We start from the raw sequence: 24053 nt of genomic DNA, 5'->3' as shown, positions 1-24053 counted from the left end.
AAGCACATTTGCCACAGAGTACAGATTTTTTTTTTTCCCCAATCAGAAATGATTCAAAAATAATTTGGAAAGATTTTTAACTCACCAAATAAAAAGTGGCATTTCACAATGGCTGTATTGTTATACAGTATCAGTCTGATTCTTCCCCATACTTTAAAATAATTTTTCTCAGTATGGTGTCCAGATGTCAGCAAATTAACAGATGATAGGACATCATCAAGTGCTTCCCGGCTACAGTACCTCCCGCAGCAGTGCTGTCACAGTAAGACCTTAAACAGATCGAGCTGCATCCGATGTAATTCCGGAAGCAAGCAGGCACACAAAGAAAATTCCCCTATCATGTAGACTTGCAGTATGATTATTTCAAAAATAATCATATTAAAATAACCTCAAACTATAAACTAGGTGGCTGAGTAAAATCAGATTTACAGCAGCTCCCCGGATCTCTCTGTTCAGCTATGTTCAGAAGTCCTCCTGCAAAATACTGGTCTATTTTTACAGGCTAACTACAGCAGCTTCAGGGCAGAGTAAACACATTCACCTGATTTTTGCTTTTCCACTGTGACCAATGCAGCACTGGACGATGGCACGTGATCACAATTTTGAACAGGTTCTCTTTACTCTGCTTGAATAGAAAAATCTCTGTAAACCACAATAACATAGTTGAACAGGCATAGATAGGGGTTTTTTTGGTGTTGTGGGTTTTTTTTTTGGGGGGGGGGGTGTTGGGGTTGGTAGTAGTAGGGTTGAAGTACAGAACTGCACTTTCTCAATGTAATTTAAGGGCGGTACAAAGACACCGCCATAGCCCAGAGTTAACACTCAAGCTCCTCGGCCCCGCCACATAACCCCACACTAGCAGCCAAGCACCTCACCCACCCCGCTCTCCTGTCCCAGTGACCGCGGCCGTATAGCTGCGGCTCCCTTTCCTTACGGAACAAAACCCACCACTTTCCGCCATTTTCCACATATTCCCGCCCCGACCACTGCTCTTGTCCGCCTTTCAGGGCCGAAGGGGGCCTTTCTCGTCAGAGCCTGCCCGCCACGGTTGCCTGACCTGAGGGTGCGGGCCGTCCCCTCAGCCCGAGAGGCAGCGTTATGGATGTGCTCACTCGTCCTCTGAAAAGCAGTGAGGAACGGACCTCGACCCTCGCCTCCCTCCACTAGGGAAGGAGGAGCTGGGCCCCCTGAGGCCAGGCGGTGAGGGGGCAGCCTTCATCAAGCTGCTCCTCCTCTAACGGCCGCCGATTCGCGGCGCCAAAATTCAGTTGTTGCAGGCGGCTGAGAGAATCGCTGGTGGTGAGGTGCCGGGGCTTGGGGAGGGTGCCTGGCTGGTGTTAGGGCCGCCAGCGAGGGCTTGCTTGGCAGAGACACCCTCGGGGCTGAGGGGAGCCGCGGCGAGAATGCGGGGGGCAGCCGGCGTGGCGGCAGGGATGGGGCTGCGTTGCCGGCGCATCAGAGGCGAGGCTTTTTCCCGGGCTTCAGCCCTCCGGTGCGGTGGGGCTGAGCAGATAACAGTCCTGCAGGCTGGGAAGGGAGGCTCACCTTCTGCCAGGTGCTGAAAGATCCGTGCCTTTCCCTTTCCTTCGTTGGGTGATGGACTAACGGCCAGGTTTGTGAGAAACCAGGGTTATGCCACCGTCTTCACACAAAGGTCGTGATGAACGTTGTGTAAAGTCACGCTTAAAAATGTTGGAGCACAGGTTATTGTTGGGGTGCTTCCCGGATCTGGGATCTACTTCGAATTTTACGTTTATAAGTGCCTAGTCTTTTTGTTGTAGCAGGCGTGTGTTCTTGCCATTTTCTCACGCATTTAGCTGTTTGTTTGCCATGCATTATAATTAGTTTCCTTTTTTTTTTCTTTTTCTTTCTTTTCTTTGAAGTCTTTGATTGTGATTCAGGTACCTTTCTTCATATTCTTGAGGATACTTGGACTGGTCCATTAGGAACACAGACAAGATGTACATCAAGTCAATTGTTCTTGAAGGTTTTAAATCCTATGCTCAGAGGACCGAAGTCCGTGGCTTTGACCCCTTATTCAATGCCATTACGGGCTTGAATGGTAGTGGCAAGTCCAATATCTTGGACTCAATCTGTTTCCTGTTGGGAATCACCAATCTGTCACAGGTAAAGAGAGAGGGTGCATTTAAGAAAGGTCTGTCTTCTGTCAGCAATGTTTCATATTACTCATTTGAGTGATCTCTGATGGAAGACCTGAAGTAGTGCTTCTATTTAAGAAATTAGATTTATTTATTTGGATTTTTCATTACATAAAACTGAGTCTCTGTCATTTTTGCTCATTCTTATGTTAAGACTGATTTACTATTTCATCAGTATACTACAGCAGCTCAAAGTGTGCAGCTTAGAACATTAGACTCATTTATGAGTTCTGAACTAACTGTTATGGATAATAAATGCTCTTTAAGTAAACGTACTGGTAACTGAACTAGTCATCTGTTTTGTTGGTTTTTTTCTTAAACAGCTATTCAGTTTTTGTCAGGAGTCTTATGCAGAAACAATTAGCTGGCTCACTAAAACTAGACTGGCATACTCTGCCTGCGGTTTTACAACACTAGCACCTTGTAGCTCCCATATGTCAGTTTCTCACATGAACTCTTAAATCTACAACTAGATCTGCATTTTGCTTGTTCATTTCTCCAAAACCTACAGTAGCACACTGAAGCTGTGTAATGAATTTCTTTCAAAAATGTATTTATCTATTCCATGGATTTAGGTGCGAGCTTCCAACTTGCAAGACCTAGTTTATAAAAATGGGCAAGCTGGAATTACTAAAGCAACTGTGTCTATTATCTTTGATAATTCTGACAAGAAACTAAGTCCACTGGGGTTTGAAGCTAGTGATGAGATCACCATCACTAGGCAGGTGAGTCTTTAACATCTGTATTGCTCGGTAACCTATTTTTACCATGCTCTACAGAGTGATTTTTTATTGGGGGGAAAAAAAGTAATTTTTAAAGTGCCTGAGTTTTTTGCAGTTGAGGCAATTCTACAGTGTGGTTAGTAACACAAACTGTAGAAGTAGGTCCAGTGCACTAGATAAAAGAAATTAATGGCTTGGGAAATTAGATTAATATTGTTAAATGTCTTATGTCAATAATGTTTTCTATGGACTTGCACAGAAACATAGTGAAATAATGTTCCTAAAGCAAGTTATAATTTTCCATTTTGTGGCTTTTTCTTCTGCTTTTGTATTTTCCTCTTAATATCTGAACTGTGTTAAATTTGGTCTCTAAGAACAAAAGAACCATTATCCTTTTGATTAAGAGGTCTCCTAAGTTTAAAAAAAAAAAACAAAACACAAAAAGGAAAGGAAAACTTGTGGAGTTTGGAAATCTTCTTGTCAATATTGCCCTCAGTGACTGATCTTTCTTATGTTTTACTTACACATTTTAAATATCTCTTCAGTCATAGAATCATGTCATAGAATCACAGAATGGTTTGGGTTGGAATGGACCTCAAAGCCCATCTAGTTCCACCCCCCCCCTGCCGTGGGCAGGGACACCCTCCACCAGACCAGGTTGCCCAATGCCCCATCCAACCTGGCCTTGAACACTTCCAGGGATGGGGCATCCACAGCTTCTCTGGGCAACCTGTGCCAGTGCCTGACCAAAAGATCTGTTATGATGTTCTGTATAGTATGCATATGTATGCAAAGATATAATGTATGGAATTTGCTCAGATTTTTTATTCTTTATTACAGTTTATATTCTCATAATGTCAAGTCATTTTTAAATCCCTTAAACTTTCTTCCATTTCTTTTCCTCCTCCAGGTTGTCATTGGAGGTAGAAATAAGTATCTTATCAATGGTGTGAATGCTACCAACACTCGCGTGCAGGACCTCTTCTGTTCTGTGGGACTCAATGTCAATAATCCTCACTTCCTCATTATGCAGGTATTGTGTGCATCTTTATAAAACCAAAAAGAATTGAAGTTGTACTAAAATTGAGGCAGGATAGATAGTTGAAGAACACTTAATTTCCTAATCAGAGAAAAACAACTTCTTATAATGTAAAAATCAGACGTCTGCTAAGTAGTTGAGATTTCCAGTACAGCATAATTTGACTCTAGAACACATGTCCTGCAGCACAAGACCTCAGGTAGCAAACTTTTTCTAAAACATATTCCAATTTTATTTTCCTTTTTGTGTCTTTAACAGATAGGTGTTGCTTTTATTAGTACACTAAAAAGAGATTTTCTTTCCTTGTATCTGTGTTCTGTGTTAGACAATATTTTGAATGAAGTTGATATACCTGCTTTCTTGAGTCACAATTAACACAGGAAGAGCTGACCAATTGAAAAGACCCTTATAAACATCAATGCATCAGGGACTAGATAAACCCCTGAAATATTTGCAAGAAATAATAGACCAGGATTTACTATTTCAAATGAAACTGTTCCAACTTGCTGAGGGGGTGTGTGGGGGTGGGGAGGGCAGATATGCACCTATTCTGCTTCCCTGTAGTTACATATGAGCTATATCTCCAAAAAGCCAGTTTATGATTAAGAGCTTATTCAACATCAGCAACTTGGTAAGACTCTAGAACAAAATGCACTTACTACTCCTTAAAGATGTAAACAGAAATGTGGAGGACAAGCCTAAGATAAGATGTAAGGGCCTGTCATGGTTTTACCCCAGATGTCAGCTGAGCACCATGCAGCTGCTCGTTCACTCCCCTCCCCCCCCTCATCGGGATGGGGAAGAGAATTGGAAAAGTTAAAGTGAGAAAACTCGTGGGTTGAGATAAAGACAGTTTAATAGGTAAAGCAAAAGCCGCGTGCACAAGCAAAGCAAAGCAAGGAATTCATTCAGCACTGCCCATGGGCAGGCAGGTGTTCAGCCATCTCCAGGAAAGCAGGGCTCCGTCACGCGTAACGGTTGCTTGGGAAGACAAACGCCATTGCTCGAATGCTGCTGCCCCCCCCCCTTTTCCCCCAAGCTCCTTATAAACTGAGCATGACATCCTATAGTATGGAATATCCCTTTGGTCAGTTTGGGTCACCTGTCCTGTCTGTGTCTCCTCCCAACTTCTTGTGCACCCCCAGCCATCCCGCTGGCAGGGCAGTGCAAGAAGCAGAAAAGGCCTTGGCCCCACGTAAACACTGCTCAACAACAGGTCCACAGAACAAAAACATCTCTATATTATCAATGCTGTCTCCAGCACAAATCCAAAACATATCCCCACACTAGCTACTATGAAGAAAATCAATCCTCTCAGCTGAAACCAGGACAGGGCCATTTCAAGCTTGCTGCTTGAAGAAGTGACTTGTTTGAACTTTCCAAAACAAACCAACTGAGTAAATTAGATTATCTTGTAGAAAAAAAAAAAATCACATTTGAACTTATATTATAACCTATAAAAATGAGTCGGGATTTGGGGTTTTGGTTTTTTACTATTGCATGGTACACAACCACCATTCTTGTTTTATCCTTCTGTCACCAGGGACGAATTACCAAAGTTCTGAATATGAAGCCACCAGAGGTAAGAAAGGTGTGGGACTTCTTTGAAGGTTTACTGATTTGTTCTGCACATCAGGGATTGACACTGGGACGGGGACACACACACACACACACCACAGACACACACACACAAAAGGTATCAGAGGGAGATGAGATGTTCAACTCGGTTCTGAGTTGAACCTGTCCGACATAAGAAGAAACATCAAATTTTTGTCACGTTGCTTTATTTTAGATTTTAGCTATGATTGAAGAAGCAGCTGGTACTAGGATGTATGAATGCAAGAAAACAGCTGTCCAGAAAACCATAGAGAAGAAGGAAGCCAAACTGAAAGACATTCAAATGGTACTACATATTAGAAAGTATACTTTCTTTTTTATTTGTTAAAGATAACTGAATAACTGCTGTAGTGGTGTGGTTTTTAAATTCTAGAATATTTAATTTCTACGCCTGGAACTAGGTATTCATGCTTAGACATAAAAGAGTTTTAAAAATATGAATATAAATCTTCTGGTTTGTGTTGCAGGTCTTAAATGAGGAGATCACTCCAACTTTACATAAACTGAGAGAGGTATGGAAAAATTAGAAGAGTGGTATGACCCTTAAACTACTGAAAAAATAATTTCAGCTACCCTGAACCAGTATGTGGTGGCTAAAACAATAGCATGTTTTCAAGCTTTATAGAATCTTTTGAGATAAATTTTATCTTCAGTCCAAATACAGAAAATGTGACATTCAAGACTTCCAGGGAATGTAGGGAAAAGGAAGAAAATGAGAAATAGATAAAAATAGAAGACAAGAAATATCTTTGGTCTTAAAAAACTTGTGTCAAGTGATATTTCTGCTGTACAAACAATTGCACAAGTATTGGTTTTAGCTAAGATTTTCCTAAGCAGGCCTGCAATGTACAGTACCAAATATATTACTTAACATGGATAATTCTTCCCCTTATGTACAATAATAGTAGAAGTGTTTAGAAGATTTCTATAACAGGCCTACTTAATATTATTTTTCCATCAAATTTTAGAGGTTTTTTAATTGGTGTTTTTTCAGGAACGAGCATCCTATCTAGAATACCAAAAAGTAATACGAGCGATAGAACATTTAAGCTGCCTCTGTATAGCTTATCAGTTTGTTCTAGCTGAAGACACAAAGGTATCCTCCACTGAAAAGTTAAAGGAAATGGAGGCTAATGTAGAGAAGCTTCGGGAATCAATGGCTGAAAGTGAGAAGAAGGTGAGACAACTTAATGAAGAAATAGCAGAGATGGAAAAGACAAAGAATAAGGTGAGAACAAAGTTGTGCTTATCTGAATACAAGGAGTTATATGAGAAGGGACTTATTTTTACAGATAACATACCCTTGAATTTTTATCTTCTGGTGTGTTGTTTAGATTATACAATGCTCATTGTCATTCTTAGTCCTTGTCTAAAAGACATCTATTTAAAGTTTTCATTTGTCTGAAATCACTTCCAATCACTTAAATGAATAATAAGTGAAGAATAGAAACTGCTTGCCCTCATGTTTCCACTCTGTGCATTCAATGGTAAGTTTTGCAAGAGGTTTTTTTTCCCCCCTTTTTTTTGATGTCTCTAAAGAAATACACTTCAAGTAGGAAACTCTTGTTCAACAACAATCAGTACTGACCTCAGTTTTGGGGGCAGTAAATGTGTTTAGATACAGGATGGTCCTAAATGCAGCTTTTGTACAGGGGCAATGTCATATATTATGAGATGATGCGGGACTTCAATAGGGGCTTCAAGTTTGGATTTCAGAGGGAAGACATGTTCTGACCTGCTTGCATTGCAGTCTAACTGCCTGCTTGATCAGATATTTATCTCTTCTTCTACATATAGCTGTGAGCAGAAGATGAAATATCACAAATACTGCATCAGTTTCTTAAGCTAAATTAAATTTCATTTATTTCTGATTGTAGAAATTTGGTGATACACTCTGTTCACTGGAAGATGCTCTTGCAGAAATTCAAAGAGCTAATACAAAAGCAGAAAGCGCCCTCGATCTCAAGAAGCAAAACTTAAGAAATGAAGAGAATAAGTACAATGAACTGTTAAAAAGTATGCAGGAGGTAAGACCTTTGTATATCATTTTCTTTAAACGCTAAATGAATTCAGATTGAGGGGAACAGCTAGTTTTTCTTACCTATTATGATAAGAAAAATCCTATGATTGGCAAGAATTACATCAGGAAAGCAGAAACAGATGGTAAGGGCATAGTTTGATTTGTGCGGCATAGGTAGTCGGTTCCCATTAGAAGCATATCTGATGCATATACAAAGAAAGTGCCAACCTTCTAGTAAACTCAGAAGAGATCCCTATAGCTTCAAAAGTTTTATGCTCTCTGGACATGTGGTGGTATTCTTAAAATCGAAGGAGAAATTTCTACATTGTGTATTTCAGTTGGTTTGTTTTTTTTTTTTAAATGCAAGAGCAGCACTGAAGAATACTTTACTTTTCAGATATTGGAAAGAAAGAGCTATTTCTCCTAGTTCTTGGGCAGTTGTCATATCTTCCTGTATTTAATCTTTCTGTAGATAGTTGGTGCACTCATGGGGCAAGTACACACTTGAACACATGCAAAAACAAATTGTGAGGTCGCAAAATCTGACAAAGGGTCACAGAAATGCAGTGGATGGAACTATTTATAGCTCCTCATCTAAACAACATGAATTTAAAGTTAATGGAACTCATGTTCTCTCTTCCTTTTTTTGTTTTTATACTTTCTTTTGCTGAAGGAATTTAAAATATTAGTTGTAAAGGAGAAAGAAATTGAGAAAATGAAGAAAGAACTAAATGATTTACAGGAAGCAAGTGAAAAAGATGCAGGTGCTTTAGCTGCAGCACAACAGCATTTTAATGCTGTGTCTGCTGGCTTGTCCAGCAATGACGATGGGGAAGAAGCTACTCTTGCTGGACAGATGATGACCTGCAAAAACGAAATCAGCAAAGCAGTAACAGAGGCTAAACAGGTAAGAATAAAATCTCTGCCTGTCTCAGACCAGCCTTCCTGCTTCTTTTGAAAATTGTCTGAAAACCAAATGACACACTCTTGAAAGGTCAGCGAAAAGATTTGCAGAATACCTGTGCAATAGATTGTACAAGTTGACATATACATTAAGATGTCTTTTTGATAAAACAGGTCATTAAAAAAATAAAAATATCCTTGCATAAATATAGACAAATAGGGAAAAGCTATAACATTGCTGTAAGGAATATAGAAGCTGGCATTTGAGAAATAAAGTAGGACTCACAGTACTCAAATGACTGATGGTATTGGATAGGAAGAAATTGAGACTACTGTCCATGATACACATTCATACTATAGATTTCTACAGTAAAACTTAATGGAATCAAAATTAAGATGCTTGAGACTGAATGGAGAGTTCAGAAGAAACTGTTTTCTCTTCAATTAAACTGTGTGCTAGTCACACGACTGAAACAGATGCCACTTCTTTTGTCTTAAGATAGAAGAACTCTGCTGGGGTAGTTCTCATGGTGGAATTTAAATTTTCAGAGGTGAAAGTGCACCTTGCTTATCTCACTTAACTCTTTTGGGGAATATAACAAGGACAGCTGTGTCCCACATTGTTTTCCCTTGTTTCTTCTCGGACTATATGCATATGCTATTATGAGTTATTGTATCAAAATACATGATTGATGTTTTTATTTCCTAATCACCTGTGCCCTTACTTTCAAAGGCCAAGGCTGCTTTTTGGCATTTCTGCAACCAGTGGAAACTTTTACAAATTATATGAGCACCTTGTTAGTGCAAGTGTTCTCAATCTGCACCTGCAAGATTCTCTTTGAAGATCTTCTAGTTTCATATTTTCTTTCTTCTTACAGGCTCAAATGAAGTTGAATTATGCACAACAAGAATTAAAGACAAAACAAGCTGAAGTTAAAAAGATGGACAAAGGCTACAAGAAAGACCAAGAAGCACTTGAAGCTGTCAGAACAACAAAAGAAAAACTAGAGAACCAAATGAAGAAACTGAACTTTGAAGGTCTGTACAGACTTTGGTGCATAATTTTGGGGAAATCTGAAAAGGAATATAGAAGTGTGGTGGGCTGACTCTCACTGGAGGCCAGGTGCCCACCAAACCACTCTATCACCCCTTTTCTCGACTTGATGAGGAAGAGAAAATATGATGAAAGGCTTGTGGGTCGAGAAGGACAGGGAGAGATCGCTCACCAATTAGTGCCACAGGCAAAACAGCATCACCTTGAGGAAAGTAAATTAATTCATTACCAATCAAATCAGGGTGGAATAATGAGAAATAGCAAAAAACCTTAAAACACCTCCCTTTACCCCTCCCTTCTTCCTAAGCTCAACTTCACTCCTGCTTTACCCTACCTCCTCCCCCTAAGTGGTGCTGGGGGAACGGGGAGTGGGGGTTGTGGTCGGTTCGTTATGCATTGCCTTTGCCCCTCCCTCCTCACACTCATCCCCTGCTCCATTGTGGGGTCCTTCCCACGGGAGACAGTCCTCCACCAACTGCTCCAACGGGAGTCCTTCCCACGGGCTGCAGTTCTTCACCAACTGCTCCAGCGTGGGTCCCTCCCACAGGGTGCAGACCTTCAGGAACAGACTGCTCCAGCGTGGGTCCCCCACAGGGTCACAAGTCCTGCCAGCAAACCTGCTCTGGTGTGGGCTTCTCTCTCCATGGGGCCACAGGGCCTGCCAGGAGCCTCCTCCAGCCTGGGCTTCCCATGGGGTCACAGCCTCCTTCAGGTGCCTCCACCTGCTCCAGCATGGGGTCCTCCAGGGCCTGCAGGTGGATATCTGCTCCATCATGGTCTTCATCATGGGCTGCAGGGGAATCTCTGCTCTGGTGCCTGTACCGCCTCCTTCCCCTCCTTCTTCACTGACCTTGCTGTCTGCAGAGTCTTTCCTCTCGCATCTTACTCCTCTCTCCCCGCTGCTGTTGTGAAGTATGTTTATCATCTTCTATAATATGTTATCACAGAGGCACTACTACTGTCACTGAGGGGCTCAGCTTTGGCCAGCAGCGTGTCTATCCTGGAGCCAGCTGGAACTGACTTTGTCAGACACAGAAGCAAAGGAAAACAAAAAAATTTACTCTTTGCTTCCAATCAGCAGATGATGTCCAGCCATTTCCTGGGAAGTAGGGACTCAGTACGTGTAGCAGCTGGTCTGGAAGTCAAATGCCTTAATAATGAATGCCCCCATCCCTTCCCCTCTCTGTTAGCTTTTATTGCTGAGCACATCTTCATATAGTATGGAATATCACTTGGTTCAGCTGTCCTGTCTATATTCTTGCCCACTACCACACTGCAGGCCTTTGGACGGAGATTGAAGGGACAGCCTGGATGCTGTGCCAGCACTGCTCAGCAGTAGACAAAATGCTGGTGTGTTATCAACACCATTCTACAAGAAATAGGAAGCACAGCACTATGAGAGCTGCTATGGGGAAAACTAACTCCATCCCAGCCAGACCAAATGCTAGAAGGAACTGAAAAAACAAGTATGCTGCATTCTTGCACAAAGAAATTGCTCTGGTCAAACCTCTGCAAGCTCTTGTCTTCCACAGAAAGTAATTTAAAATAATTTGATTTTATAAAGTTTAGGCCTAATCTTTTAAAGTTTGATGGAAAATTTAAATTCCATCTAAAATTTAGAGTGAAAAAGTGTCCATCCTCACTATTCTTTCCTGGTTTTCCCTACCTAAAACACTTCTTAAAGTTCATTTCTCATTCCAGGTGACATTTGTTGCAGAAGCAACTCAATACTGTAAATTGATATCCCAGAATTACATTGAGAAGCACATTAGACTTTAAACTCTTACTTTGCATGTTTGGTATTGTGAATGGTGTTAATTTGTCTGAACTGGAAATTTGCAAAGAATTTTAGAAAGTCTTTCAATTAAGTATTCTCTACATATATGTATATAAACAGTGTAGCATACCAATTTTTAAGCTAATAGTTTTCTGTGCTCTGGATGTTTGTCTACTATTCGTGTTCAACTCTTAAGAAGAGAAAGAAGAAGTCCTCTTAGCAAAAAAGAAGGCATTGACTCTTGACATCAGCCGACTGAGACAATTGTATGAAGGCTTAATGGCAAAGTTTCCTCATCTACAGTTTGAATACACGTAAGATCTCGATGTGATCCTAAAAGGCATTTGAAAGTGCTTTTTGGGGCATTTTATGCATGGCTTATGAGACTTTGAGGATAATTCCATCCATTGCTTAGTTGTTGCTTTCCTTTTAGTGTCATTGAATAATTACTATCTTATCTGCGGTGCAAGTAAAAGCAGGGAGGTGGCAGAAGTCAGAAAATGTTAACTGAATTAATGGGGAGCAGGGAAAGTAATACAGTCATTCTTAAATGACAGCCTTATCAAAATTACTGGAATTTAAAAGTTGTGTATGATTGTGTTTGCAAGTCATAACTCAACTTCAGTAGCTAAAACCATAGAATCCAAAGGTCTAAGTTGCAAAAATATGTAATCATTACTTTCCAGAGTCCTGCCTGAGTACTGAGTAGACTTCCTCGGTGGAGGTCAACATTGTATCTGTCTCTACCAATGAAGTATATGTATCCTCAGATTTATTTGCTTATGTGATAATCCATCTGAACATATTCCTATAGCTGTGCTAATAATAGGACCCATAGTAAAAATCAATTGAAAATTGCACGAACAAATTATGCCAAAATCAGGAAGGACATTCTTCTTATGCCTTTTTAACTGACTCTTTACTGGGAAGTGTCTTGCCCTGAAGTATTTGATTTAACCATTTTCTGTGAGGTTTTTTCTGATAGAATTTAGAACTTCTTATACCAATATGATAAGCAGTATGAGTTTTTAAATATATTTAAGCTGTGTAAGAGAGACACAAATGTAATTATCATAATTTAAATTTATTTTAAGAGATCCGGAAAAAAACTGGAATCCAAACCATGTGAAAGGCCCTGTTGTGTCTCTTATCACTGTGAAAGATCCCTCCAAAGCAAAAGCCCTAGAAGTAGCGGCTGGAGGGAAACTCTATAACATTATTGTGGACACAGAGGTACGTTTATTACTTTAATACAGAACTCTGAAAGTTGAAATGAGGTTGTGTGATTCAGGGTTAGCGAGCATGTGTATTGTTACTGAATACTTAAGAGGTGGTTTGGACCCATGTACATGTTTAAATTAAGTCAAGAGAGTAATGCATAGTTATTGGCCTATTGTCTTGCTTTACAAAATCAGTTATGTATTCAGGTATGCTCTGTAACTCTTCTCATTTGAGGTGACTGGCAAAAAGCTTTTAGAAAAGGGTGAACTAAAGCGGCGATACACCATCATTCCACTGAACAAAATTTCAGCTAGGTGTGTTGGACAAGACACAGTCAAGTTGGCCCAAAACTTGGTAAGTAAATAAATACACTATTTACACTATTTTGCATGTATACTTTTTTCATTTTGTTTCTTTGCTAAACACATAGGCCTCTTAATGGTTATACTAGTAAGAATTTCTATAGGGTTTAGGGTATCTTGATTTTATTTTTTTCCTTTGTATCCTTTCAGCTATGCAATGTTTAAATGGATATTAATTATTCTACTTTTAACTGAAACTGTTTTAAAATGTAATTATATTTTTAGATTTTTTTTTATCAAGAGAAGACAAATTAAATTTGAAAATTCTTATAATTTTATGCATACTAATTGCATTTCATTTTGTTTGTAGGCTGGTCATGATAACTTGCATTTAGCCCTTTCTCTAGTTGGATATGAACCTGAACTGCAGAAAGCAATGGAGTATGTCTTTGGAACAACACTGATATGTAATAACATGGACAATGCTAAGAAAGTGACCTTTGACAAAAGGATAATGACGAGAAGTGTTACACTTGATGGAGAAACATTTGACCCTCAGGGAACTCTGCATGGAGGCAATTGCTGGTTTTATTCATATAATAATACTGTGTCTATTGATTTGTTTACTGCTCTTTATGCTTTTTATAAAAGTGAACAGTAATGTATTTATTTAGCTATATAATACTCTTGGAACAAGAAAAGCTTTGAATTCAAGCACTTTTTGAAGTAATTCATAATTCATTTGAGGTAATTTCATAAATTATGAAAAGTTAGTTGATTTCACAAGAAGTGTACAGGTAATATTCAAAGCTTGCAGAACTAAATTCTGTAATGGAGGAGGTAGTCTTTCTCCACTGAGAACTACTGTAACTTTAGCCTAGCTGCCTTTCTGTTTTGTAACTAAAAGAAACTATCAGCGTACATCATTATTAACATCTAGAATTTGCTACTTGCCAGTGATGAATCCACTAGTCTAATTCCAATTAGCTCGACTTTGGTTTGGTGTTTTTTTTTTCACTGAACAGGTGCATGCTCACAGGCTGTACCAATATTGTCTAAACTTCAAGAAATGAAAGATGTTGAAGCAGAACTCCAGACAAAGGAATCTGAACTTGAGACTGTAGAGAATGAGCTGGCAAACTTGAAGAATGTTGCTGAGAAGTATGGTTTGCCCTATAAAATGTCTATCGTTTCTCGTATGTGACTGAGTAAATATAATATAAAGAAATATTTTTGGCAGACACAGGGCCTGTTGAGAATGTAATATGCAGAAAATTATTCCCTTCCTCCCTCTCACTCCCCAATTTAATTTGTAAGTAGAGCAATCGACAAGCAAACTTACTTTTTAGATAACACATGCAAGAAAACTTCATTTTGGGTAGTAAAGGAAAAGAAATGGCATACAATGATGTCTACTTGAAATCGCTTAAAGTTTTCTGAAGCTTCATGAAGTCTACTGAAGAATGGATCTGTTCCAGCCATATTTTGTAACACCCATACAGAATTCCAGTTTGTGATGGCTCTTATTTTTCTCCCCCAAAAATACAAAGATACTAAAGGGGAATATCTGAGTGACACTGCTGTAAGGATTTAAATAATTTTAAGTCTGATCTTCAGCTACACAATTACTGAAAATATTTTTAAAAGATGGAATATAAAAATATGTTTAGTATGTTCTGTTAAAATGCCATAAGGTTGTGTAATATGCTATCTACCAGCTGGATTTATTTTTCAGTTTGTTTTGAGTTGTAATAGACTTTCAGAAATATGACCAAAAGGAAGAAACGAGTTTTGCTTTTAGATATTTTTTTTCTTTAATTCTTCAGCCTAACATCTGTCATGCTGCCAGTTGGAAAAACATGAGCTCTGAATTGTTGCCAAATTCCATGTGTTGTGTTTTGTTTGTATTTAATATATTTTATCAGGGCTACATAACCAGGAGTTACATATATAATAACTTCCCTACCTACAAGCATCATAATTACTATTAAAGAAATTACATCAGACTTTCATGCATTTAAGCTCATTTGTCCTACAGTCATCATTGTTTCTTACATTAGAATGGGAATATAAGTATTTATTTTCTTATTTCTGTGTCTACTTATTTCAACTTTGAAACTGAAGTGCTTGGTACCCTTCATTAAGCAATGTATATGATTATTGTCTTCAAAGGTACCAACAAATGAAGCAGCAGTGGGAGATGAAGTCTGAGGAAGCAGAGTTGTTGCAAACCAAGCTTCACCAAAGTGCTTATCACAAACAAGAGGAAGAGCTGATTGCCCTGAAGAAAACCATTGGTGATAAATGTGTTCTTAATCTTTTAATTGAAAACTAATTGCTGAGAATGAGATGGAATTTTGGCTGTTTGAGTAGCAGAATCTTTACTTAAGAAACAAAATATTTTTAGCTTTGACAATACTGGCTTTATATTTGGAATATGTAACAAATACAAAATCACAATAGACTTGTATCGAGGTGATTCACATAAGGTTGGTCATTCTCTTGTAGTAAAGGTTATATTGTTACTATGATTTATATACTTTATAATAGAAAGAAAAATGGCTTTGTGCGGAAGTTTTAAAATGGATTTAATCCCATATTTGAGTAACCTTTGGTTTTTTTCAAGCCATCTGTTTCTGTAGATATTTAAGGTTAGCAATATAGTTTGTGTAACAAGAAGGCATTGGAAAGAAGTACTGTTCATATAGCTAAGGAAAAATGTAAAAGGAATAAAATGCAGCAGCAAGTAAAACATCTAAAGAAAAAAGATGGATAGAAGAGATACATATGTAGATGTAGTATTTTAGGGATTAGATGATATCTTGCTTCTTTATCATATGCTTTGGCATATACTTGCCTCTGACAGGGAAAAAGAAAAAAGAAAAAAGGCTTACTTTGATTAATTTTAATGACTGGTTGGCTACTTGGTGCCCTACCAATAACTAGTAACAACAGCACACTGTCCTACAGTAATCATTGAAATAGCTTACTTCAGTAACTAGCAAACAACCACTTTTTTCTGTTAGAGGCAAAGATGAATTTATTTCAGTGGGAGTTCAGTATGTAAATTTAAGATAAGAACAATGCCTGATCTCAGTACTGTATTTCTTGATTCAGAGGAGTGTGAAGAGACATTAAAGAAAACTGAAGAAAGCCAAAAGAAAGCACAAGATAAGTACAAGGTATTAGAGAATAAAATGAAAAATGCAGGAGCAGAATCTGAAAAAGAACTAAAAAATGCACAGCAGAAACTAGATGGTGCCAAGAAAAAGGCAGATGCTTCAAGCAAAAAAATGAAAGAAAAGCAGCAGGTAAAACTTAACACTCGTTGGCAATTTTCTCAACGTCAGAAGTGGTTGCAGTAATTAAAAGTTTGGTACTCCTGAAGTTTTAATAGTGTCAGTTTTGGAACGTCTATATTCTGTAGTCACTGACATAAGAATTGTTGATGCGTGTTTTGGTTGGGGTTTTGGTGGTTTGGTTTTTGGGGTTTTTTTGTGTGTGTGAGATTGCCCCCTCGCTGAAGAACAGGTACCTTTAATCTTCTACAGCATGAATATGTCAAACCAAATCTTAATTTGTTCCATTTAACTATAACTGTAATAAATTTGAAAACATCTTTCTAGGAAGTTGAAGCTTTAGTTCTGGAACTTGAAGAGCTAAAACAAGAACAGGCCTTCTCTAAAGAACAGATAGCATCTGCAGATAAAATAATCAAAGCCTACCAGTTTGAAATTCAAGTTTTGACAGCTGAGGTGTCTAAGACAAAGGTAAAAGTGAATACTGTGTTTCATTATTTGTGATGTTACTGAAGATATGATCCCCTAAAGCTCAAATTATAATGTGTATTTTGTTGTTTGGATTTTCTTGCCAGCACTGAATTGTGTTTAGCCTAGGTAGTGGGTTTTTGGTTTCATTACTGCATGTGAATTTTTTCTCCTTCCTTCCTGTGTCCTTCTGTTCTAACAACTGTCTGACACCAACGTTTAAAAGAAGCTAATAAATGACTGTTTGATTTGTTTTTCAGGAATCTGTAGAGAAATCACAGATGGAATTGACCAAGCAAAAGGAAGTAATCGTGCTACAGGATAAAGCAATTAAAGCCAAATTTGCAGAGACAGTAAAATGCAGAGAAGAAAATAATGAATTACAGCTTAAAGTTAAAGAATTAGAACACAACATCAGCAAACATCAACAAGAGACTGCTGATGCTGCTGCCAAGGTATTTCAGAACAGTGCTGTGACCAAGAGTGGTTATTTCCCCTGCCACATGCAAAGGAACTAGCCTTTTTTCTTCATAAGCACTGTAATATTTGCAGCTCTTGATGCTGAAAAGTTTTATCCCAGGAGGAGGGGTTGGAAGTTGTAAATTGTAACAGAGCTTATCAGTATGGGCTAATAAGAGTGTAGATTACAGTGAGAAGGTGATCAATGAGATGAACATTCTGACTGTAGGGACAGATTAGGTAACTAATTAAAGAAGCTAATCCTGAGATTTAATGACAATGGCTTAGTCCAGATGTAGAAAAACTTGTTCGAAGTAAACAGGATGGGTATGTGTGAAAGCTCCCTTAAAATCTTGGTTCCTCTATTGTCTTGGAAATCTCATGAAGCATTGTAAAGGTATGCACCTGTTCTGCATTGGGATAGAAGAATTAATGTTGTAGAATAATTTTAGGGTGTTGATTTATTATTTTTCATTCACATTTGAGAAGGAAAAAAAAACCCAACCTCAACATATCTTCTTGTTTACAGGTGAACAAAATGCTGAAAGAGTACAAGTGGATAGCTTCAGAGAAAGCACTTTTTGGTCAGCCAAACACAGCCTATGACTTCAAAACTAATAATCCTAAAGAAGCAGCTCAGAAGCTGCAGAAACTACAGGAGAAAAAAGAGAAGTTGGGAAGGAACGTGAACATGAGAGCTATGAGTATGCTTTCCGAGACAGAAGAGAGGGTAAATGTTCTGTGCTTTAAAGATTGGGCAGGTTAAATATACAGTATTAGGTATAACGTAGCTTTATATTTACACATGCTTTATTTGAGAATACATCAAAAATAAAGCTAAATCTTCATGAAATAGCAGGAAACCTTTTATTAGATCTTTTATACCAATCTTACAGTTTTGAACTATTTGCTTGTGCACTGGTTTTCTAGATTATGCTTAATCTTGACTTTGGATGGTAAAAAGAATAATTTCATTCCCCCCTACCCTAGTGTGTCCTAAGTTGGCAGCAGCAGCATTAGTAGAGCTTTGCGTTATCCATTACAGTATCTGGGAATTACATGTTTTATCAAAGGTTGCAGAACAAAAAACTGTTCATCTTCAAGCATGACAGATTGAAGGTGTGCCAGGGTTGTCTTAAATTCATCTGTATCGTGAGGCTATTCCAGGATTGTCTCAAAACTGTCCACTGACTGACACTTGAACTTTCCTAGTACTGTTTCATGATTAGAAGTGGCCTATTAGCCTCTAGAAGCATCCTTTCTTCTATGCAAAGGCAAATGAAACATGATTAACTTGAAAAGGAAGTGCAACCTGCAGAGTAATGTTGGTCTTCGCTTTTACCATTTTGTTGAGAATTCTAATGCTTTAATTTGCAAATAATATCCTAAAACTTAAATCCTGCATACAGCAAATGAATGCTTTGGATTTCAATCTTGTGGTTAATGGCTATTTCATAGTTACAGCTTCTCTGTTTATTGTTTTTGTAAGATTAGCACAAAATGTATTTGAGCACAAAGTTCATTGAAATAAATCTTTTCTTCTCATTGCGCCAGTACAATGACTTAATGAAGAAAAAAAGAATTGTAGAGAATGACAAGTCAAAAATTCTTGCAACTATTGAAGAGCTTGACCAGAAGAAAACTGAAGCTTTATATATTGCTTGGAAAAAGGTATGACACTTGAAATCTAATCTTCACATTTTAGCAGAGGATCAGATTTAACTTAGATTACTCTTTTGCATATTTAAAAAAAAAAAAAAAGTCTCTTTCTAGAACTAATCTCCCTTGCCTAGTATTTAAGTTACAAAACAACCTCTTCATTTCTTCTGTTGCATCTCACTTTTTAGAATAAGACATGAATTCTCTGAGAATTATAAAGATATGGTTAAACCTGCAAAACCACCCTTTTAGTACCCACAAAAATTTACAGAAGGTTAAGGTACAGGCATGCTGAAATCATTGTCTGTCACGTGTAAGTTGGACAAACAGCGATACAGTCTATTTTTGTTTGCTTAAGCCAATACTTAACCAGAGTTAAAACCTGGTTCTGCACAGCCCTATACCATGTGGGGCTGTGGATCTGGGCTACTGTTCCTGTCACTGAAAGGATAGGTAATACTGGAACAGAGCAACAGCTGATTTATGTTTCTGTTATCTGAGCACTCCACCTTCTTACTAGTTCTGTCATATCATGAAGTATAACAAAAGTAGAAAATTTCCTCTTTCTACATGGAAAGTTCTTTTCTGCTGTACCAGCAGAACTTGTACTTTTTGGCCTTTGAGAAGAGTGATCGTACCAAAGATTAAATTGCTCACAAATGAAGTATTGGTTTTAATTATTACTGCCGGTACTCCATATATCACTTTTAATTGCAAAATCTTGTTTGGCAAAAATTGGTGAATTGTATTCAAAAGCGTCATAGGTGGTGGAATAGTTGTGTTCTCAGGTATATTCCTTGACTTAGGAAAGTTTAATCTATATTTACAAAGTTGTGTCCCATCCAATACCTGGACATAACTTAAGTCATCCTGGGAAGAAGGGTGGGGATGATGCCAGTGTGTGCCTCTTACAAGGTGCTTATAATTTTGATAGCCCTTAATTGGGAGAAATCACAATTTACCAGTTAATAATTCCAAGGTAGGGCATAACCATTTCCCTGGCTGATATCATAAAGAAGCTTTCCAATATTTCTTCACTTGATCCTTCTAAAATGCTTAGTATAAGGTGTCATAAATATATATCCCTCAGTGTTGCTTCTCTTCTCAGTACAGGGTAAATAAAACATTTCATTTGCTAATATTTTCTTACTATACTTCTATCTTGAAGATTACATACAGAAGTTATTGGGTTAAATTGGGCAGGACATCTAGAGCATAATGCAGCTTACCACTAAGTTTTTAGCTGTTTCTGTCTTGATTCAAAGCAGGCACATACATCTTTTATGGTCTGGCTTCTAGGTGAATGAAGACTTTGGTTCAATTTTCTCCACACTTCTACCAGGAGCCAAAGCTACACTAGCAGCATCTAAAACCCAGAATGTCTTGGATGGTCTGGAGTTCAGAGTTGCCTTGGGAAACACCTGGAAGGAAAACTTAACAGAACTTAGTGGAGGACAAAGGTCAGTGAACTCCTTTGTGGGTTTTTTTTGTTTTCCATTGCAGTTCTGTATATAATTGGCACGTGTAGCTCATTATAGTTCAGAAAAGCAAAAAAATTAATCTTTTCCCTGATCAAGTCAGGGACTCTGTCTCCTTTCGACCTGACTTAATATTGAAAGCATTATTAATTCAGTTCAGCTCAATGAGGAATACAACTTAGAACAATGCAGTACTTGGCATATGATAACAAGCAAAATTTTACTCCATGGAGAAGTGACAAAAAAATTGAGTGGTGAGAAAACTGCATTTAACTCTAAGTGGTACTGAGGTGCTGTTGAATTAAATGCTCCAGTCTTTCAGTTGTAAGCTCAAAACTCTACACAGACAAGTCCTGCCCTGGTGTCCAAGTAGTCTCATGGTGACACTTCTCCAGTGATTACAGCTACTGTGTAGGGTATGTGCTTCTTTGCAACTTTTAAGGAAAAAATCTAAGAAATTGAAAAGTAGAAACAGAATTTGGGAAAAAGTGAGACGGAGATACAGAATTTTCGGAAGGACAGAATGCTTCAAGAACTGTACGTTGGAAAACAGCACTGCAAAACTCAGAATTGAAAATAGGTAAAGCAACTGCATGATTTTAATTATCATTCAACTAACCTGATCTTCTGATAAAAGAATAAGTAACATTTGCCATTTCTAGCAGAAAGCTTCACATTTTGAAATCAGAAGTTGTGGCAGAAGCTGTCATTCTGTTTCTTCGGAACTCAGAGCATGAATCTGCTTTTGGGAGAGCATTTTGTTACTACCAAGCAATTGTTTTCATAAGCCAAAGCCTCTCAAATAAGAGGGTAAAAACATAACTGTCTTCTCTGTATTAGATCATTGGTGGCCTTGTCCTTGATCTTAGCCATGCTTCTCTTCAAACCTGCCCCAATTTACATCTTGGATGAAGTGGATGCAGCCCTTGATCTCTCACATACCCAGAATATTGGGCAGATGCTTCGTAGTCATTTCAGACACTCTCAGGTAAGATCTTGAAACTATTGTGATCATCTATTTATGCACTTCGTTATTTTCTTCAGAGGCAGTCTGCCGCTGAGGATTCTCATCTGTTCAAGTATTTTATTCCAGAGATGTGTGTTGTATTTTGAGATTGTTTGAACTGTGGTGTATGTTAAGTTACTGTCCTGGTTCTGGCAAGGATAGAGTTAATTTCCCAAGGAGCCAGGACAGGTGACCCAAGCTGGCCGGGGGCTATTCCATACCCTGTGACGTCATGCTCACCATCAAAGGGGGCTAGGCGGGCAGGGGCGGGTGTGGTGTGGCTCCCGGAGGGGCTGAACGGGGATGGTCGGTCAGTGGTTGGATCAGTAAATTGTTCTCTGTTATCACCATTGTTACTATCTGTTATCAGCACTGTTGTTGATTGTTTTCCCTCTCCCTTGCTGTCCCAGTAACCTGCCCTTACCCCAACCCTTGAGGCTTTGCTGTTGTTTTCCCGTTCTCCTCCCCATCCCAATGGGGAGGGGTGAGCCAGCGGCGTGTGGCACTTAGCTACCGGCTGGGGCTGAACCACGTCACTTACCTAGCACATTCTGTTGGGCTTTAGTTATGGTTAAGAGTATTGTTTGAAGAATTACTACCAAGATATTAGCCAAAAAAAAGTAAAAGTAATCCTCTTTGGAAAAGGCTTCTAAAATGTTGTTTATAGTCTTTATTTGGGTGGCAGCGCTTACATTAATCTTTCTGGTTTGTTTTAGTTTATTGTGGTGTCCTTGAAGGATGGAATGTTTAACAACGCAAATGTCCTCTACAAGACCAAGTTTGTGGATGGTGTATCCACTGTTGCAAGATACGAACAGCTTCAAAGCAGGAAAAATGCAGCTACCCTCAAGAAAGCCCATGAAGTACTAAAGCGTGAAAAAAGACAATCTGCAGAAACAGCAACGAACTTACATGACCTGTATTAGCAGCTGCTTCAGTACCCCCAGCCTGTATCTAGACCAAGAAGAAACTCTTCATTTTCTTCTTTTAGAAAATAGCTTTTAATCTTGAAGTATTTTTTTTAATAGCTTAGCTTTCAATTCACACCCATGCTTCACCAAGAATTGAAATTCACAGGAGACTGTTGCCTGATGGCATTTATTCCTCTTGGTGTACCATAAGCAATTCCCGTCATCCCTCTGTAAGCTTTTACACATAAATGTACATAAATAGTAGCTCTGTAAGCTCATCAGGAGGAACTGAAGCCTTTAAATGAGGAAAATCTGATTTGACTTGCAGTGTTTATGGCATTCAGAAACCCTGTTACAAAGTGTAAACTCTGTCTCCTGTTCTCAATTCCAGAGAACAGTAGCATACTAATTTTTTAAGCTATTAAAATTGTTTTTAAGGAGCATGGTATTAAGAATTTTAACTCACAAATTATTTGAACATTATTTACAATTTGCTGCACTGATGTTTTTAATCAATAAATGCCTGGAACTACACAAGCTGATTGTGTACATGCCTTCCTGTTTTTCATCCCAGTGCCTACTCAGAAGTAAACACTTCCTCAGTTTTGAGCTTCCTGCTGTATTCCTGATTATTTAATTCTGTACTGTAGAGGTAAGACAAAATTAATTTTTTTTAGACATGGATGGTCACAATCAAATTCAGACATCCTGATGTATCTTTTTTTTTTTTTCCTTTTTTCCTCCATTTCCCTTGTCTCCTGTTACCAATGACCCCAAATAACATCCTGCTGCCTTCACTGGCCAGAAATAATGATGCATCTGTGCAGCCAGCACTCAGGCAGCAGAAGTCCAGCTTTTGTCACAGCTCACCACAGCAAGCTGGAGCACACCACCGCTACCAGTGGCGAGGCTCCGTGTTCTGGGGGCTCGTCTCGCCGGATGATGCTTCAGCCAGGGGGTAGCTAGTATCCATGCTCACTCTCTGCTCAGCTGATTCCCCCCACCCGCGGCCCCTTCTCTTCCTTTCAGAATACCATTTAGAAAAGTAAATTTAATTGACAATGGTTTGAGGGGGGATTTGTCTGTATCTGAAATAGTTTGAAAATGTATTTAAGCAATATTCAAGATCTTAACATTTCCAATCTCATGGCCTTGTCTTCCATACATATGTGTATACATGGACTATAATTGTATTTTTTCAGACTATATACACATATCCTGTATCCCTGGCTGTCTGCAAGAGGCCAAGCTGTTCGCTTAAAAGCCAAATTGAGACAGTTCCTCCTGACTGGATGCTGTCATTTGTAATGCGGACACCTCCAGTCTCAACGGCTGATGTGCACCAAGCATGGACAGGGCAGAGCAGGACGTAAAGGTGTGCTCTGAGTAAACTGAGAGTAAACACTCACAGTGGGAGAAAAAAAAACAACAACAAAACACTACCATTTACTTTGAAGAACAGGTCATGCAGCTTTTATTTACTTTTACCTTTTTGGTAAGCAGGAGAGTTTTCTTTCAGTCAGACCATTCACATACTTTGACAGTACAGATTGCAGTGAGTTTGATGGAGATCTTGCAACATTAGAAAATGTTTCTCAATATACATCCATTTAAGCAACAGCTTGCAGGTCAGAATGTGAGTGCTAGAGTCAAGTCTGCGCACCGCACTCCAGGTATACAAAGCATTGCAGCAGCACAAGAAATGCCCGCACTGGGCAAAGTACAGTGTGTTTTACATAGTGCAATCACTTTTAGAGGAGAAACTCTAGGAAGGCCACATCTATTTATTTTTTTTTAATCCTGTCAAGTTTACAAATGTGAGGGGGGTAGAAATCAAACCTCTGACTGAATTAACTTTTGTACAGGTAGGTTTTGTGTATAGGCACGTGCTTTAGAGAGGAGCTCTGAATCTGTTCTGTAATCACGAGAAAGACATATTGCTTTGTGATTCAGAAAGTG

At 38.7% G+C, this 24053-nt stretch overlaps 1 protein-coding gene across 2 annotated transcripts; it reads left to right on the top strand.

Annotated features, from left to right (window-relative positions):
• The first annotated feature begins 1231 nt into the window (after positions 1-1231).
• Positions 1232-22703, top strand: SMC2 (structural maintenance of chromosomes 2). Of its 2 annotated transcripts, none has more exons than XM_010309513.2 (25): positions 1232-1299; positions 1902-2127; positions 2735-2884; positions 3792-3914; positions 5464-5502; positions 5713-5823; positions 6005-6049; positions 6532-6765; positions 7415-7564; positions 8231-8464; positions 9339-9498; positions 11488-11605; positions 12386-12524; positions 12747-12866; positions 13185-13389; positions 13840-13975; positions 14987-15111; positions 15932-16125; positions 16441-16584; positions 16842-17036; positions 17570-17770; positions 18595-18711; positions 19999-20159; positions 21018-21165; positions 21900-22703. In XM_010309513.2, the coding sequence occupies exons 2-25, from the start codon at positions 1960-1962 to the stop codon at positions 22107-22109; spliced, it is 3627 nt and encodes a 1208-aa protein (XP_010307815.2). In that variant the 5' UTR covers positions 1232-1299; positions 1902-1959; the 3' UTR covers positions 22110-22703. The 2 variants fall into 2 exon arrangements, with proteins under 2 accessions (XP_010307815.2, XP_075595680.1); XM_075739565.1 differs by having other exon boundaries at positions 1285-1304.
• Positions 22704-24053: the final 1350 nt, after the last annotated feature.

The sequence above is a fragment of the Balearica regulorum genome, chromosome Z (genome assembly GCF_011004875.1).
Source record: "Balearica regulorum gibbericeps isolate bBalReg1 chromosome Z, bBalReg1.pri, whole genome shotgun sequence".
NCBI lineage: Eukaryota > Metazoa > Chordata > Aves > Gruiformes > Gruidae > Balearica > Balearica regulorum.
Note: the sequence above shows the minus strand (reverse complement) of the source record. Positions and strands in the feature narration are given on the sequence as shown.

Excerpts from the sequence above, each read along its gene's own strand:
- SMC2 (XM_010309513.2), top strand. The coding sequence starts at position 1,960 with ATGTACATCAAGTCAATTGTTCTTGAAGGTTTTAAATCCTATGCTCAG. Across the intron at positions 11,606-12,385 it reads CATCTACAGTTTGAATACAC|AGATCCGGAAAAAAACTGGA; the intron begins GTAAGATCTCGA and ends ATTTATTTTAAG. Across the intron at positions 12,867-13,184 it reads TCAAGTTGGCCCAAAACTTG|GCTGGTCATGATAACTTGCA; the intron begins GTAAGTAAATAA and ends TTTTGTTTGTAG.